Source organism: Lepidothrix coronata, unplaced genomic scaffold (assembly GCF_001604755.1).
Source record: "Lepidothrix coronata isolate B3197 unplaced genomic scaffold, Lepidothrix_coronata-1.0 Scaffold71, whole genome shotgun sequence".
Taxonomy (NCBI): domain Eukaryota; kingdom Metazoa; phylum Chordata; class Aves; order Passeriformes; family Pipridae; genus Lepidothrix; species Lepidothrix coronata.
Window position 1 is genome coordinate 350,935 of NW_016690251.1, and position 17,560 is coordinate 368,494.

General features: G+C 46.7%; 1 protein-coding gene across 3 annotated transcripts in view; it reads right to left on the reverse strand.

The window, feature by feature from the left end:
• Positions 1–3,288: 3,288 nt before the first annotated feature.
• TTBK1 (tau tubulin kinase 1) overlaps positions 3,289–17,560 on the reverse strand; it is a 108,861-nt gene continuing 94,589 nt past the window's right edge. For all 3 annotated transcript variants that reach the window (XM_017818916.1, XM_017818917.1, XM_017818918.1), the window contains 2 exons: positions 10,938–12,541; positions 3,289–10,633 (listed from right to left, as the gene is read on the reverse strand). In XM_017818916.1, the coding sequence (XP_017674405.1) occupies positions 10,207–10,633; positions 10,938–12,541 (2,031 nt within the window). In that variant the 3' untranslated portion in view covers positions 3,289–10,206. The remainder of the gene's footprint in view (positions 10,634–10,937; positions 12,542–17,560) is intronic.

Below are 17,560 nucleotides of genomic sequence, written 5' to 3' on the forward strand. Positions count from 1 at the left end.
AAGATCTTTGTTTTGGATTAGAAGAAAGGGACTTCATGCCATTCTGACTTGGTGCTACATTAACAGATTCCTCTACTTTCCATTACTTGCAGCAGCCTGGTGTGCAACCATTTTACTTGATTGCACAAACAAATGAAAACTATTTTGTAAGTAAACTGGTCCTGGCCAAAGCTTGTTTTCTTGTCCATCATAAATGTGAACACTGATCCTACCTTAGAGTGAAAGGACATCAGCCACTTCCATTTCTTTTGCTGTGTGTGATCATGGGTCCACAGCCAGTGCTTGCATGCTGTCTGATTCCTAGACAGCTCCCCCAGACCTGACTAATGCCCCTTCCTACCCCTTCCCCTATCTCATGGAACTATTTTCACCTAACCAGTGCTGTTGGGAAACTAGCGGGGCAGAGATTCAGCCCAAATTATTAGTATACATTTTGCTGAGGAAGGGTCTCTTCCAGCCTGAATTATGCTGTGAGCCTGTGGACACTATAACACAGGGTTTTGGACTCGCCTGTTATTTTAAATCTGAGGCTTTACCTCACTGTTTTAAATACAAATTGGTGAATTTAAATGGCTGGATTCCTTTGCATTATTTTCTCTTTGAGATTTTTTGTACATAATGAAACCTGTGTAGATGCTGTAAGTGTCTCTTCATCTCTATGTGATCTCTGCAACCTGACACATTCTAGCAGCTTCCTTGAAGCTACAGGCTTGGAGGTCTATCCTTGGGTCTAGCTGACTCCTGGGCCCCACTGTGAGAGTGCATCAGAGTTACCCGCTGCCATTAGCAGGTAGATGAAGGCAAGGCTAGGAATGACAAGTGTGAGCCATGTTTCCTTGCAGTGCAGGCTTCCCCTGCAGTTTGAGGCTCTCCTGTGGCTTGCCTTGTCTGTACTGGGGCTTTTCTTATCTTGAAATATCTTGAGGTGATTGCAGAAGAAAGGTCTCTGAGCCCAACAGTCTCTTTAGCTTTTCCAGCTAATAACAAAAGCTGGTCCAAGTAATGATACCCCCTCCTCCTAAAAACCTGTCTTTTTCATATTTCTTTGAACTGTTCCAGTAAGAGCAGCCTGTTTTAGTTTCTTCCTCCACTCACCTTCTCACTTGATAGAGTGCCTCAGGCAACATTGTACCCAGCACCTTGTGCCTGACAAACATGTATTCCAGAGAATGTCCCATTTCACTGTCTACGGGTGGTGATGAAGCCCCTTTGCAAACCCTCCTGCTGGCAGCCGATCCATGAAGTTCTGAAATATTTCTCAATTTCCCAGTTTATGCTGCTCAGCTTTAATTTTCATCTGCCTGATACTGACACAGACTTTAAGGAGCTTCTTGGGTCCCATTGTTTCTTTCTATGATTTTGGATTCTTCACTAGAGTCAAATGTGTTTTCTTTTGGCTATAGGAGAAAGAATAAAATCTATCGCCATAGGAAACACCTTTCCAAGGGAGAACTTATTTGACAGATCTCACCTGTGAACTATGGAGCTCAGTTTATAATTGTGGATCAGTGCTTTTTGGATGCTTAGTCAATTGCTGTATACTATTAGCTATGATCAATGTAAAAAAAAATAAGCGCCCATACTTACCTAACAAAGACAGCTTCCAAAAAATCACATTGACTGGGACAGATTATATTCTTACCCTCTAGGTTTCTTATAATGTGAAATCTCAGAAAAAGCACTTATATTGTGTGTTAGACCATGATGCTAGTTAAGGTATTTTACCATAAACTCAAATGTTTAAAATAGGTATTTCAGTCACAACTGAAATTGTTTTTCCACAGGCAAAGGTAACATTGTTGAGATGGTGACACTGAAGAGCAAGAGCATTCACAGACAAAATCCTCCAAAAAAAAAAAAAAGGCAGCAGAGAAAATGAGATGGAAACTGAGCAACAAGAGAATGAACCTGTTTCAGGGAGCCATGGACACTGACACCCACTTGCCAGCAGATTGTGTACCTGCTGTGTGCATGCGAGGTGGCCCCATGAGTTTATGAATCTTTAGCCAAGTAATGAGTTTGAGCCCTGTCCTACCCGTGCCAGGCCACAAAGGACAGCTGTCTGCTTGTAAGCTGTACCTCACCCTGCCTGCATCGTGCCAAATAAAGGTGCCCAAGTGACAGTGGTAAAAGGGTGTGAACTTAAAAACTGATGAAAACAATCCTTCATAGCTTCTGTGTTCCCTCTTCAACTACCCCTTCCCAAAGCTAGATAAGAAACTGCTACTACGTGTGGTCTGCACACGATAGACGTGAGGCAAATTGCACACAGTTAAAGGACTGTTGTAAGAGCTGTTGTCCTCAACTGACATGTCAGATTGTCAAAGAGTATTAAAAGTCAAACCATGCCACATTACTGGTTTGCTTCTGCTCCACTTCCTGCCTATTAATGTGCAGGTTCAACTGCAGCCCCAGCTGGTTGGTCTCAGCACAGACAGGGTCAGGGAGATATTGTTATGATCCCAGTGGTGCTCAAATTGGGAAAACCATACAAAATGGAAGAGCAAGAGACTAGTCATGTGAAACACTGTCCCTGGCCAGCTCTGGAGTTCAGTGAAGATCCCCCAGGCAGGTCCCAGTTGGACTGCATGGACCAGCTAGATGTAGGTCCTGCAAACATCTCTACAAATGCTACTTTTTAAATTTTTATTTTAGTTTGGTTTCATTTTGTTAAAAAAGCAGCCTTTGCTCTCTGAAAGATGCTGTTTTGGAACTGGATGGCTGAGCCTGCTGCCTGATGTGTGGTTGTGAACAAGATTCATCGTGCAGGAACATGTCTTGCATGAATAGCAACAGGCCCGCTCTGGTGCATTCCTCCAAGCTGTTCCTTTGATTTTGCCTGCTTGCATGAATCAGAAGGCCCTAGAGAAGAGAGAGCCACTTTTACCACTGTGACACAGTGAAAGGCTGCCAGCAAATCACACAGCTCTGAGCTTTTGCAGGCCTGTTTACATGCACCAGGTAGAAGCTGCATCAGTGCTCATATAGAAACAACGTAATGCTCTTGGTCCTTGCCAGCACGTGTTTTGGGGTTAGTCACAGCCAACGGAGTTGACATGATATAGGAAAAAAAGAACATACCTTGTGAGGAGATTTTATGACAACCTGGGCACAACTCTGCAGGAGGTTTCAGAGAAGGAAGGGGGGGCAGAGCTGCCACACAGCTGGAATGAAACCCAAGCACAATTGTAGACAAGGTCCCCTGGCAGCAATTCAGGTGGTATTTCTGCTTCACATGTGGCAACACCAATAAATAGGAGAAGACACCAATGAAAAGGTAGACAGGCTTTTAATGGCATGATCGAGAATCCCCTTTTAATAACAAATCTAATGACAACTGTGTCTGGTATGAACAAGAAATGGCATCATCATTTATTTTTCTTTAAGATGCGATCTGAAATTATGACAAATGCCAGGTGGATCTGTACACAGACAGGGCCTCTGTGATGCATGCCAGATTTTATGGCCAAGAAATTTGCCATGCAGTTGAACCGGATTGTGGTTCCTCAGTCGGAGTCCTACATTCTGTTTGCAGAGTGTAAACATTCTCCAGCTGCTTTCCTAAAGAATGCAAAGAAGATATGTAGAGAGACTTAGCCTTTGGACCCAGTCACATTTCCAGGCAGGCAGTACCAAGGAGCAGAAGTCCTGTCTCCAGAGTGTGCCAGAGGTGAAGGAAAATATCGATGTGCCAGATACAATGTCTAGTGTAGAATCCCATGCTATCATGTTAGAAGGAGATATATAAAATTATCTGTGTTTCCACCTCCAATTCCTGTCTGGAGAAGAAGCAGCCCAGGTCCCAGAGCACAGTAGTGTCGCTGACACTGGTTTTCACACACATGGTTGAGCCTGGACTCCTTCACTAAACCTCTATGTCCTGCAGAGCTCATCCCCCCTCTGCAGGCAATAGTCCCAGAGCCCATGCCATGCACCTTGGCCTCACCTACCCATGTGCTGAGTAAATGTTAGCCCCTGCCTCTTCCAGTGACCCCATGTCAGACCTTCCTGAGCTCCAGGCAGGGGCAATATGAACAAGGCCAGAGGCAGAGCAGCAACTGAGAAGCCCCACGCTGATACCAGTCCAGCAGTACCCTCACCAAAGCAGAGGTCTCACACCTGCAGGCCCCTCTGGTTTAGGAGCTAAGAGCAGGAGCAGTTATTATCTCGGTCCCTACCAGGAATCCATTTGGATTTGGTAGCTCCCTTCCTCCTTTCAGCACAGAGGGCATTGATATTTACTTTAAACCTGCTTTCCAGACATTTGCAGCTCCAGAAATAAAAGGGATGTTCCTCCTTATGACCAAGAGCACTGGCCTGCATGGTGCAGGGCATGCTGCATAGGTTGGTGGCCAAGTCTGCCTCAAGCTCTGCAGAATCCAAGAGGGCTTCAATCCCCCAAGCATAGAGGGGCTGACCTGCAGGGAGTATATGGTGACTTTGAAGACAAGATTTGCTAGAGGAGATACATTAGGAATGAAGGGACAGGAGAGTGATGGTGTACAAATCACTGTCATTTCATGGGATTTTGGCTGTACTCCGGATCATAGCTCACATCAGGCTGGCAACAACAGATATTCTCTGGCCTCACAAAGATACCAATGCCAAAGCTCATAGGGAAGGCTTAACGTCAGTTGGCTCTGCTGTCACTGTCAGCGTGGTCCCAGACCCTTGGAGTGCAGCAACAGGCTAATAAAGAGCACAACAACTATTGGGGGTTCTGCAGAGGACCTCGGGAACCAGCACAGAGTGAGCCCACAGGCTTCCACCCAGAAGCCCAGTTACAAGCAGGCACCCCAAGAGGAAAGGGCCTGAACAGGAGGCCAAGCTCTCTCCCTCTTGTGGAGCTGTAAGAGCAGCTGGAAAACAGATAAAGCACTGGCATGTTTCAGTTAAGCCAGAAGAAATTCATTTGATACCAGACTCATCATGTCCACAATGGGACTTTTACTGTGTTCACAAGATTAATTTAACTGCAGGTGATTGATGTGTAGGGCAAGGCCTTAGGTGAGCATTGGTGCCTATACATGTAGAATAGTGGTGGGATCATGCCACGGGTCAGTAAACTATACAGAGAAGAAAGAAGTGCACTAAGGGACCACTGAGCTGCTACTGGAGCAGGATCTACACTGAGAAAACACCTCTGTGTTGGAAAGGAGAAATGTGAAACATTCTCTTGCCCTGATACAACTTGCATTCAATTGAAATGTTTCACCACCAAACTCTCAATGCTTGTGTTAGTCAAAGGCAGCAGTGACACTTCAGATCCTGGTCCATGCCCCACAGAGATGTATGTCATTCCAGGAGCTATTACAGGTCACATGGCAACTATGACAGCTGCCAACCCCCCAAGCTGTGGTGCTTTGGCCCTAGTTCGTGCTCAGGCAAGTGGAGCCTCACAGCTCACATGCACTTTGGTAGGGTGGTAGCCTGTTCCTCCACCCACATTCACTGCACACAGCAGTCAGTCCTGCACACATTAGAAGTCACAGTATCAGAAGACTTCCTTGAAAATAGCAGGATCCTTTTTAACCTTTAGCCACTATATATAATGGTCACTAGTTATATTATATTGTTATAATAACATATATATTATAATATTCTTTATTTAGAAAGTCTCCTGCCCCTCACAGATTCCAAGCACAACTGACTCAGAGACATCTGTTACCAAAACACCTTTTGCACGAAGGTAAGCAGAAGTGTTTTTATGCTGCCAACCAGACAAATCAGTTAAGCAGCTCCATCCATCCGTGTATTTGAGCCTCTCCATGGTATTAGTCTGAGTGGTGGCATTGGTCCTTTTTCTTCTTCTGCTCATATAATCTGTTGTCACACTGGTTTAGCGCTGACAACTCAGATTTGCCACTTGGCACATCCCCCCTGTATCCCTGTTTCTTTGCAATCAACTCCTGACCAGGCAACAGCCACTGACTCTTTTTACCAACCAGTGTGCCACCTTCTCTCGGCTGGCAGATAAAACCCCTGCAATGTGAAGACTCAGCATGACACCAGGCAGTCCCAAAGACACTTACAGTCCCAACACATATGGGACCCCATAAAGCTCCCCTGAACTAGACCTGTCTGTTCCCACTGCCCATGCCAATGCACACACAGATGAAGGCACAGTGGTAGCTTGTCCCAGGAGTTCCCTCAAAACACACATGGGCACGATTACCTGCAGCTGGCCAGGACAGACCCTGAAGCAAAGACACTGATGGGAACCATGTAGCATGAGGCTGTTTCTAGAAATTCTCACAAACATGGGAAAGTTCTGGGAAACCTGCTTCTCTTTCCCTGACCCCACACATGGTTTTTTATTCTTCCTAGACATTTCCTCTGCTCTGGTCAGCACTGTCTTCTCTTCAATCTTCTCTCCTCTGCAGTGCAGCAAGGACACAGCTACACACCAATAGCAGTATTTGAGCAGTCCCATGTGTCCTCGAGGCTTGACAGAGTTTGCACAGGACTCATCGCAGAGAACAGCAGGATCTTGCCTCCCCACCTTTCTGGGATGTGATAGCCCATCCTGTTCTGTGAGGCCAGACTAGATCATCTGGCATTCCTCCACCACTTAACTTCTCCCTAACATCACAGCTTCCTCCCCTCTTGTTCCCAAACATGATCTCCTGTGTTTGCTCCAACTGCCCTTCCAACTTTCCTGCAGGGCAGTGGAAGAAGAGAGGAGCCAGAGGAGTTGTTAACCCTTTTAGAGGACTGTTTTCCCCGTAATACTAACAGAGAGTATCCCTGCTGATCCACCCGCCAGAAAATGCCTCTTGAGAGACAAACAAGAGGACTGTGAACTCCTGCAAACAGGGTGTGCTGCTCCCCAGTGATGGGAGTACCCTGGGGTACCACCCCAGAAGACATGACCTGGAGACACCATGCTTTTGATGCACTCTCCTGCTCCGCTCCATGTCAGAGACAGCTGGGAAGCAGGAAGGTGCTGGGGCAGGGAGTCTGGTAGCATGACCACAAGGAGAGATGACTAATGCTAGTCCCAGATCTCTGTGGGTTCAGCTGCACCCTCAGCCCAGCCCTGTCAAACAGTGCTGGGAATGGCTGTTATTTTTTGTGCTGCTGATCTTTCTCTGGCTTTTTGAAAACTGTGGGACTTGTCTCATGCCTCTCCAGCCTATGACAGCTTTGGCACAAGTCCTGGTGGGACCAGGAATCTACTGCACCACAAGGAGATGCTACCTTGGTGTCATCAGCATCTTGCCTGCTACTTGTGGCTGGGTCATGGTAGAAAGACCCCTTAGAATAAAGCTCGGTTTCTTAGAAACCTTTTAGTAAGAAAAAGTCCCCACATTTCTGTAGGAGTTTCACTGGAGGATTGCTCACAACTAAAAGCTTGCCCAATTTCTTCCTCTGCTGTTCTCAGCTACTCCCTCCTTCATGTGCCAGATGGAAGATCATAGAACCCTAGAATGGTTTGGGTTGGAAAAGACTGTAAAATCATCTGGTTCCAGCCCCACTCCCAATGGGCAGGGACACCTTCCAAAAGAGCAGGCTACTCAGGTCCCTGTCCAACCTGACCTTGTCTCTGCCCTGAAGCTTCCTCCCTGACACGGGTATAGGTGTGCCGCCAAAAACTCTCCTTTAAACTTTCTCTTGAACAAATACTTTGATTGTGCTTTATTGGCTTCCCATGATGAGGCAGGTTTGCTAACCCTGTCAATAGTCCTGTAGTCCTCTTTCCAAGCTCTTTCAGTGTCATTTTTGGCAGGTGCATCTAAGACCTGGATGGAGATCTGGTAAAGGCTTCACGACAAAGTCTTACCATCTGAACACACTAAAATTAATAGCCCTCCGATAAATTAATAGGAGTCCCATTATGATTTATGTTTCTCAGAAGAATCTGTGTTTGTGTTTATTCTGTTTTCTAGTTTCTAAACCTGCAGGACATATTTAGGTTCTGTTCTGACCCACACTTCAAACTCATATGACATTACAGTGCCACTAGAAGTGGTCACACTCTCTGTCCTCTCCTTCTTCTATTGTGTGACCAAATGGTGAGCCTGACTGATGAACTGAACCAGATGAAAACCAAACCAGAAAACCAGAGCTGTTGTTTTCATGCTGGATAAGCATTTCCAGACACTTTAACAAATAACTGCTCCATTGTGAGGTGGTAGAAGTGCAATGAGGCAGCTGGAATTTGGAGGAATGTTGCTTTTGGTGGCAACATCTGCACAGTCCATCAAACCACAGCCTGAGTTCCCTCTGAGTTGCCAATGCTGCTCTGCATGTGTTTCTAGAGTGGAAGCTCTGCTGTTTACCCAACCAGGATGAACCATGTCATTGGAAAACATTTTGAACTAGGTGAAATAAATTCTTAGCATTGGCAACTGCCATATAAAGAGGTAACTCCTGTGTCCTGTTTCTAGACATTTCCCTGTTTGGGTGTCCAAGGAGCACCCTTTTCTCCCAGCCACCCTGTCACAGTTCTCATGCTCCTTTCCAGGACAGTTCCTGGAATATCCTGTAGATATGAACAACTTCAGGATTTCTTGGACTCAATAGCCATCAGTGTGACTGCTTGTATTCATGTCCAAATGAATCAAGGTTATTACTGTCCAGACTCCTTTCATCAGGCTTTGTTGTCTGCAAATAGAAAATATTTGCAGGTAGTTGCAGCTGCAAGAATAGGTGTACAGAGCAACTTTGTTTTTGTTCTGCCTCATGCAGAGCCTCTTTTAGGCATGACAATGGTGTGAAGCCCAAACTATTTGGATCTGGACTATTTTCTCCTGTGAGGTGCGGGGAAAATTTCGTCTACTTCAAGATCTCTTCAAATGCGGCCAGGTCCTCCTCACTTTTATTTTCAAGCCTTCCTAATTAGTCTGGGGGCTAAAAAGTTGAATGATTTAGTTCTAGCTGAGTGCTAAGCTTCTGCTCTGATAATACTACTTGAAGAGCACAGTCCTTACTTTTATGTTCACACTGTTAGTGCTGACGCAACATGTGGCAGAGTTGAGCACCAAGAAAAAGACAGAAACCTGACCTCTGCCACTCAACCCACTATACTCTTGGATAGAAATGCACAGGGTATCCACAGCGTGCCAGCAAACCTCTCCTTGCAAAGCAGCATCTTTTGGGTATACTACAGGATAATAATTTCCCACCCTGCCACGTAGGGGAACTTTCAACCACAGTGCCAAAATTCACAAACACCAAGAGCGTGACAATAAAACACAAGAAATTTAGGTGCAAGGGGCACCAAAGCTAAAGGCATCCAGTGACTATTCACATCTTCACGATGGAGCTGTGTTTGGTGGACTACAGGTCTGTGGCACCAACCACACTCAGGGCCAGAGGGACCACCCTTGTTGGGAGATGCAGTGTCCACAGATCACAGTCTGGTGTTTGAGACAGAAGTGGCTGCAGTGTGCTCCCTTCTACATTAATTAGCAAGACCTCTTGATTTCCCAGCAAGCTGCATCCCTACTTCCACCTGAGTACCCACCACACAGGTGTCTGCTGAAACAGCAGCAGTGTCAACTGAGCAGCAATGCCAGATGGCATCCTCTGTGGGACATATTGGAGCAGGTAGGAGCATCTAGCAAGAACTGCCTGTCTCCCAATGCCCACCTGTAGAGGGATCTCTGGAAAGAAGAGACCCCTCCACCTTGCTGCTTCTCTTCTCTCAGCACACAAGGACACATCCCTCCCTCTTGGCTAAGCTGGAGACAATCCCCTGCTAACAGAGATGGCAGGAGGTGAGCCAACATTCAGGTAGATGGCAGCGCCCAAGGCTGGTGTTTTCCCAGCAAGGAGAAAGGAGGGAGCTGCCTGAAGGACAGGAGCCTTCCTCTTTAGCAGGCCTTGCTCTCTTCTCCTCTGCTCCTCTTTCCACAGCTGGGGGTGGTGTTGGAGACTGGTATTGCTAACAGAGAGAGGGGAATCCCTGGCGAGGGAGGAGGGCCAGGCACTGGGCAGGCTGCCTGGGGTCACTGTTTGGTGCTGTGCGCTAGCAAGCGTGAGCTGCGGGCTGGATGTCTCCCTTGAAGAAGGCTCCGTGGCTCAGAGGCTGTCAGGCCCATGGGAGCTGATTGCAGTGTGGGGTGAGAGTGTGAGTGAAGCATTGAAGTACAGCTACTGCTATACACTCGTGGGTCCAGCATGGAAGGCTGTGCTGCAGCATCTCAAGTGTATACTATATTCAGAAGTTACCCAGTGTGTTGGGCTCGCAGAAGAAGATCATTATCTGGCAGCTGCCTTACTTTCCAGGGACATCTGCTTTCCTTTGGTTGCTGGACTCTGAGTCTGGGTTTTTCCTCTTTGTCGTTTTTTGGCCATGCTAGGAGATGGCAGGGAATCTCCTGTTGGCCCCTGAGCCTGAGCTGAGGGCTGAGGTCGGGGGGAAGGAGGAACTCGCTGAGGAGCAGTCCCTGGCTTACGCTGTCGGCAGGGAGAAGGACTTTCCCTCCGAGGTGGCAGCTGGCTTTTGGGGGATGTACTGGGGTTCCTTGAAGGAAGGACAGGGCTCCGAGGGGATGCACCACTGGACCTCCGTGAGCTGCTCCGTGGAGGAAGAGAAGTAGAACTCGGTGAAGAAGGAAGCCGGCTTTGTATCTGCGTTATTCGGCATTCATTTGGGACACCTCCAGCTGATTTCTGTGTCTGAAGCCTGCATGGGAAGAAAAGAAGGAGGATGAAGGGGAGTTTCTGCAAGGGGCACCTGCTATTAGCAGGATCAGACCAAGTGAAAGAGCTTGTGGAAGGAAAGCCAGGGCAAGTGAAGAGAGGCTTCAAAAAAAGAAGAGAGAGAGGTGAAAATTACACACACCGCTGAGCTGAAATGACAGTAGGAAACAAGGATGGACCATCCATTCAAGCTGAGTGAAGGGTGAAGTCATGGGAGAAGAGCAGAGCCATGGCTCTGTCTCCTCAAAAAGCCCAACACTTCGCATTTCTCACCGTTTTCATCTTACCTGCAGACAGCAGCTGCATCCTGCGGGGAGTTGCACAGCCCTGCAATTGCAACAGCCACGGAGATCTCTGACCTTGCTGCCTCCAGTGGTGTTTTCACTGGTGTGACAGGACGAGGAATTCTACTCTTTGTGCTTATGGGTCTCTCTTCTTTCCCCAGGAGTGCAGCCTTCTTCCCTCCCTTCCTTGGGATAGAATCATCAGAGTCATGGGTGTCCTCCTCAGAACCAGTGGCTGACAGGGTTTCTGAGGCTCGCTGTCTCTCGTCGCTGGAGGAGGCTGAGGAGGAAGCCCCAGAGGCCAGCCGGATGAGGCGGTTCTGTCTCTTCTCCATCACCAGGCGAGCCAAGTCAGGTTGCTTTGCCCTCTTATAAAGCCGTTCTTTGGCTGAGAGTGAAGTTGAAAGATCTGAGCCGGTGTCCTCCTCAGAGAACAAAATGGGTATCCGACTTCTATACCTGGAGCCCAGCAGCCTCCTGGGGCCCTGCTGTGGTGTGTCAAGGAGGGTCTCTTCTCGCTTAAGGTGTCCTGCTACTGATGCTGGCTTCTCAACCCACTTCTCAAGGCCAGTCTCCCTTGTAACCACCTTGCCAGGCTCTTCCAAATCCAGCGAGAGCACCGCTTTGCTGGAGAGCTTCTGCTTGTCCTCAGGAGGCTTTGCTATGCCGTTGGGAAGGGCCAGCTGCTCCCCCACTGTCTCTGAGGTGGTTTCAATGTGATTAGCTGAAAGTGCGCAGCTCTCAGTCTCCACCCCTTCTAGCCCCGAATGTATGCTTCCATTCTCTACCAGCACCAGGTTGTCCTCCAGCTCTTCTTCAATAATTACTTCCTCAAACTGTCCCGGAGGGCAGTACTCCTCATGCCGCATCAGCTGGCTGCTGGAAGACATGACATTTAAGTGGGTCTTTTCAGCAATATGAACAAATGTGCGCTCAACTTTGGTAAAGGGGGAGGAAGCTGTAGCCACTGCCACGGGAGGCTTTGGTTCAGATTTAAGGACTGAGGACAGGGTCCCTGGCTCAGATACATCCAGTTGGCTACCCATAGGCTGAGGCCGCTCGCTCTGAGGTGTCAGTGCAGCAAGAGTGCCCAGATCAACTTCTGGAGCTAAGTCTGTAGCCACAGGAGACTTTTTCAGATCACCTGGTGAAAACAGCACTAGTGTTTTTGAGCCTTCCTCCAGCTCCACGTCCCCGTCAGCAGTGGATGCTCGACCCTTCGATCCCTTCTGGTCATCAGCCAGGAGCGTGGATGGTGCACACTCCTGGCTGCGCTCTGTGCTTTTTTGACTCAGGTCGCTGCTGGAACCACTGTGCATGTCAATCTCATTGCTTCCCTCCTCCCCTTCATCCTCCTCATCTTCCTCCTCCTCATAGTCTTCCTCATCTTCTTCCTCCTCCTCTTTTCCATTCATTTCCAGATAAGGTTCCAGAGGTTTGCAAGGAGCAGTCAAGACAATATTTGAAAAATCAACTTTCTTTATCCGCTGGGATACTTTAGGCTTTTCCCAGTAGTCTGACATGTCTTTTCTGAAGTCTTGATAAGGCAAACTTAAAGGGACTACCTTGGGCAGGCCATTCATTTCAAATGACTTCAGCATATATGCCTGCAAGAAGACAGATGTGACAAAAGAGGGTTAGTTAATATTCAGACACAACGTTGACACAGAAGACATCAGGATAAACAGCAGTAGGAAGAATCTGTGGAAAGTATCTAGTCCACCACTCTTCCAAAATACATGCCTGAGCAGTGGTCACTCCATCATTTGATTCATATAAACCTTAAAAAGCAGAGATTTACAGATACTTACCAATGAAGGCAAAAAAATGTGCCAGAGAAGTTCATTTGTTAGCGGTCTTGAACCTGGACCAAATAGAACTGTTTTCAAGCAATTCTTCAGGATTTTTTTTACGTTTCCCAATCTTCTTCAGTATTTCTACATTTATTTCAGTATTTATATATCTACATATTCACTCCTTTACTGGAACCACTCAGTAACTCTCTTTTATGCCCCAGGCCATAGTGAACTCAAGAGGCACCTCTGGGCTAGAGGCACCCCTAACTTCCTTATCACTTTCCATTGCCATCCACCATTGTCCCTGGGGCAGTAACCCTTGTAGTGTTACTGCGTTCTGCTGCTGCACTATCCATCCCCTCTTCTGCTCCTATATCCCTCCAACAACTCCTCCTTCTGTCTTCTACAGGCTTCTGTGTTCACTAAAATCATCAGCAAGTCATGAAAGCTGGCACATAAAGTGTCATTATCAGACTCTAGCGTGTCCAACCATGAGAAGCAAAGGGTGGACAGGATAGGTGGTGGGGGCAGTCTTTCTCCAGTCTGTGGCAGAGAGACTGCCTGCAAGGTGCCCAGGAACAGGCTGTGAAATGACGGCAAATGATACTGCAGAAAAACAGCAGCTCACACACACATGCACACACTTGACTAAACAAGACCAAAGGACAAAATAAATAGGAAATGCCCACTGAAGCTTGGCCTAATTAACAATTGGTTGTAAATGAAAATCACATCAGCACCACTCCGCAGAATGGATTTAAAAACAAATAATTTAGATTATGCTTCTATTAGAGCTGGAAAACTGTAACCTCTCCATTAACTCAACTGGTCAATAATGCATTACATGTTACCCTTGAAAAGATTTAATCATGAACAGAAGGACTCCAAATATCTGCTTTTTCAAGTGGCATTTGACAGCGTCAGAGGATATTTAGGATACACAAGCCTAACAACTAAACAAGCACCCCCTCAACTATGAGAACTCCAGAGCTGCCAACAGCTCCCACTTTCACCTGGCTATGGGAACAGATCTTTTTGTCTCCAGGGAGAAGAAAAAGCCCTCAGTGGCTTTTCAGTCCAATGGCACAATTTCAAATTCTGCTGAAAATCTGCATGTTATTCCATGCTGAGCAACTGCCCTACTATTATGCCTGAAAAATGTGAGATTTTTATGCTCATGTACAACAGAAACATTTCAAATAGACTGGTGGGCAGCAACGAGATGTTCTGCATGGTGTTGTTATCCAGTTAATATTTCTTTTTATATCTTATAAATTAAAACACAGACTGGTTTTGGCAATACCTCTGGAGTCCAAAGCTGCTTCTCTTCTTTCATTAAAGCTGAAGCTTGGCCCTGAAGATGGCCCCGTATTAGCCTAATTTGGGTTTTCACTGACTACTCTACCTTCTGTATCAGGATGACACACGTGGAACTTGGAGGCACTTACCACCCCTTGCAAAGGAAGTTACCCACTTGGCTTCTTCCCTCAGCCATTTCTTGAAAATTAGTCCATTAAATAGCCTAAGATTGGATTCTGTCTATTGGCTGGGTTTGGTTTTCCCAAGAAATAGATCCTGAACAAACAGATGCACTCCCACAGTGGGACTGGGACCTGACCTTGCCTTGTGCTGAGCTTCCCACTGGAATGAGTTTCACAACCCCAACAACGGTTCCTCTGCTGCTCTATGGCACCCCATTTTCTAGATGCTGTGATTGATGATGCAGATGGATGACTGCTGCTTTCTCTTGGCATATTGAAATATGCTCCTATCTAGACCTTCAAATCTCCTCCCAGCCCTTAGCTTGTGTCATCTCATCTGCTTTGTGGTCAAGGTGAACTGAATCCAGTCCTGCAATGCACATCCTATATAGGCCAGAGATTCGGTTTCTGTGCCCTGCAGTCTTGTCCCACCACCAGCTCTGTCTCCAGCAGCCCCTCTTTCCTCAGTAGCTCTTTCCCTTGCAAGACATCAGAAGCTTTTCTGAGATGAGATTGCACTAAGCAATAAGATATGACATGAAGTTGGACAGCAGGATGTTGCTGTAAGAAAAAATAATGGCTCTTTATTTCTTGTGCTCTAGTGCCCCTTTGCTGTTGTTGAGTCATGTTGTAGATACTTTTCTAACCTCCATGTACTTCCACTTCTACAAATTCCTTGCAGTATTTAGCAAATGGACTGCCTTTCTATCTGTCATTTCAATTTCTCCATGTATTTTCTATTTTCCCTGCATGGACACTGCACCCTAAGCACAACAGTGATTGCTTGGCTTCTACCTACCTTTGGAAGACTTGGACTGCTTAACTGTTGCATGCAGTACCCCAAAATTGCCAGAATGCATTCCTTAAAAGAGCCTGAGAGTGGCTGCTTTGCCGCTCTAAATGCACCATGGAGAAAGTCCAAAGAGCATAAATATACAACTAAAAGAAACTTTGTTGAACCGGCTCTTGGGCCAAGTATTATTGTAACACATATTTTCTTATCTTCACTACTATCATCACCTGAAGCTGTTAAGAAGGGAGACTGTCCCAAGGCATCAGAGTCTGACACTTTCTTCACTGTTGAGTTAATGTGATCAGCAGCCTGATGCAAGTGGTCACTCTGCTGAACAAGGTGTTCCCAGTTTGTACACCTCACTAGAGAAACTTGGTTCCTGTCTTGACAGTTATTATGTGTCTTTTGTATAAAAGCACATTCAACTGCCCTAGGACTATTCCCTAAAGGCCAGAGAAAAACTTTTCTGCTATGCTGTTCTGATGGGGAGAACTGAGGGAAGATGTCAGAAGATTGGGAGTGGAGAGGCTTAGCCTGGATCTTAAAGTTGTAGAATAAAAAAGGTATAAGGAATCTCTGGAGGTCTCTGCTCCAATCACCCCTCAAAGTAGGACCAACTTAGACCTGGCTGCGATGGGCCGTGTCCGGCAGAGTTTTGAGTATCTCCAAGGATGGAGATCCCACAACCTCTCTGGGACCCCCTCCTAGCATTTGAGGCTCTTCATGGTTAAAAGGGTGGGGGTTTTAATATATCAATTCCTATATCTAACTTTTCTTTAATGCAACTCATTGCATCTCAACCTTTCACTGCGCACCCCTGAGAAGAGTCTGGCATCTCCCTTCATCAGGTAGTTCAAAGGTTAGAATGTGTGGAGCTCACAGCTGGCAATGGCACAGTTGAGAGACTCTGGTTAAGAATCAAGGGGCAAACAAATAAGGCCGATGTCATCATGGGAGTCTGCTATAGACCTCCCAACCAGGACGATGATGCTGACAAATTAATCTTTGAGGAACTAAGGGACACTTAGTCAACTACCCTTGTCCTTATGAGGGACTTCAATTTGCCAGAAACTAACTGAGACCACCACACAGCTGGTACAGAAGATTCCTAAAATACCTGGATGACAACTTCATGGAACAGGTCCTAAGGGAGCTGATTCAGAAAAATGCCCTCCTTGATCTGCTGCTTGTCAACAGAGGGGACCTCTTGAGCGAAGTGGAGATTGGCGGCTGCCTTGGCCACAGTGACCACAAAGTGATCAAGTTTAAAATCTCTGCCAACAGGAGGGAGAGTGCCAGCAAAACCTCAACTCCAGACACGAGGAGAACAGAATTCAGGCTGCTCGGGGAATTAGTAAGTAAGGTCCCCTGGAAAAATGTTTCTGCAGATGCTATGGTCCCTCAGTGCTGGTCACTTTTTAAACATCACCTCCTTAGGGCACAGGAACAGGCAATTCCCAAATGTCAGAAGTCAAGCAGGTGAGGCAGAAGGCCAGCTTGGCTTGAGCAGGGATCTTCTCTTGGAAATAAGGCAAAAAGGAAGGTGTATCCCCAGTGGAAGCAAGGTCAAGTGACATGAGAGGAATATGGAGATGCTGCTTGTCACTTTAGGGAGAAAGATTGTGCAGCCAAAGCTCAACTGGAGTTGAAGCTGGCCAGAAAAATGTAGGGAACAACAAAGGAGTTTTTTCAAATATATTAAGGGCAAGAGGCAGTATAGAAATATCATCGGCCTGTTAGAGGATGGGGATGGTCACCTCACAAACAGGGACAGAGACAAGGCAGAGGTGTTTAACACTTTCTTTACCTCTGTCTTCAACACAGATGATGGACCAAGGGGGTCTCAGTGCTCTGAGCTGGAGGACCATGACTGCAATAATGATCAACTCCCAGTCAACCATGAAATTGCGTGGGATCTGCTGCTCCAGCTGGATCCCTACAAAACTATGGGGTGTGATGGGATTCATCCAAGAATCCTCAAACAGCTGTCTGATATCATTGCGAAAGCTCTCTTGCAAATCCTGAGAGGTCCCAGCTGACTGGAAGCTGGCAAACGTTGTCCTGATTTTCAAGAAGGGCAAGAAGGAAGACCCTGGAAACTACAGGCCTCAGTCTCACTTCAGTGCCTGGTAAAGTTATGGAGAAAATTATTCTGGGAGGTATTTAAAAGCACCCAAAAGACAATGCAGTCATTGGTCACAGCCAGCACGGCTTCGTCAGAGGAAAGTCCTGCTTATCAAACCTGATTTCCTTTTATGACAAGGTAACCCACCTAGTTGATCCAGGGAAGCCAGTGGACACCATCTTTTTGGATTTCAGTAAAGCTTTTGATACTGTCTCTCACAGTATCCTTCTGGACAAAATGTCCAGCCCACAGCTGGATAAACACATCATGTGGTGGGTGAGCAATTGGCTGATGGGTCAAGCACAGAGGGTAATAGTGAATGGGGTAACATCAGACTGGAGACCTGTCACTGGTGGGGTTCCACAGGGATTCATCTCGAGCCCTGTGCTCTTCAACATCTTCATAAATTACTTGGACACAGGACTGGAAGG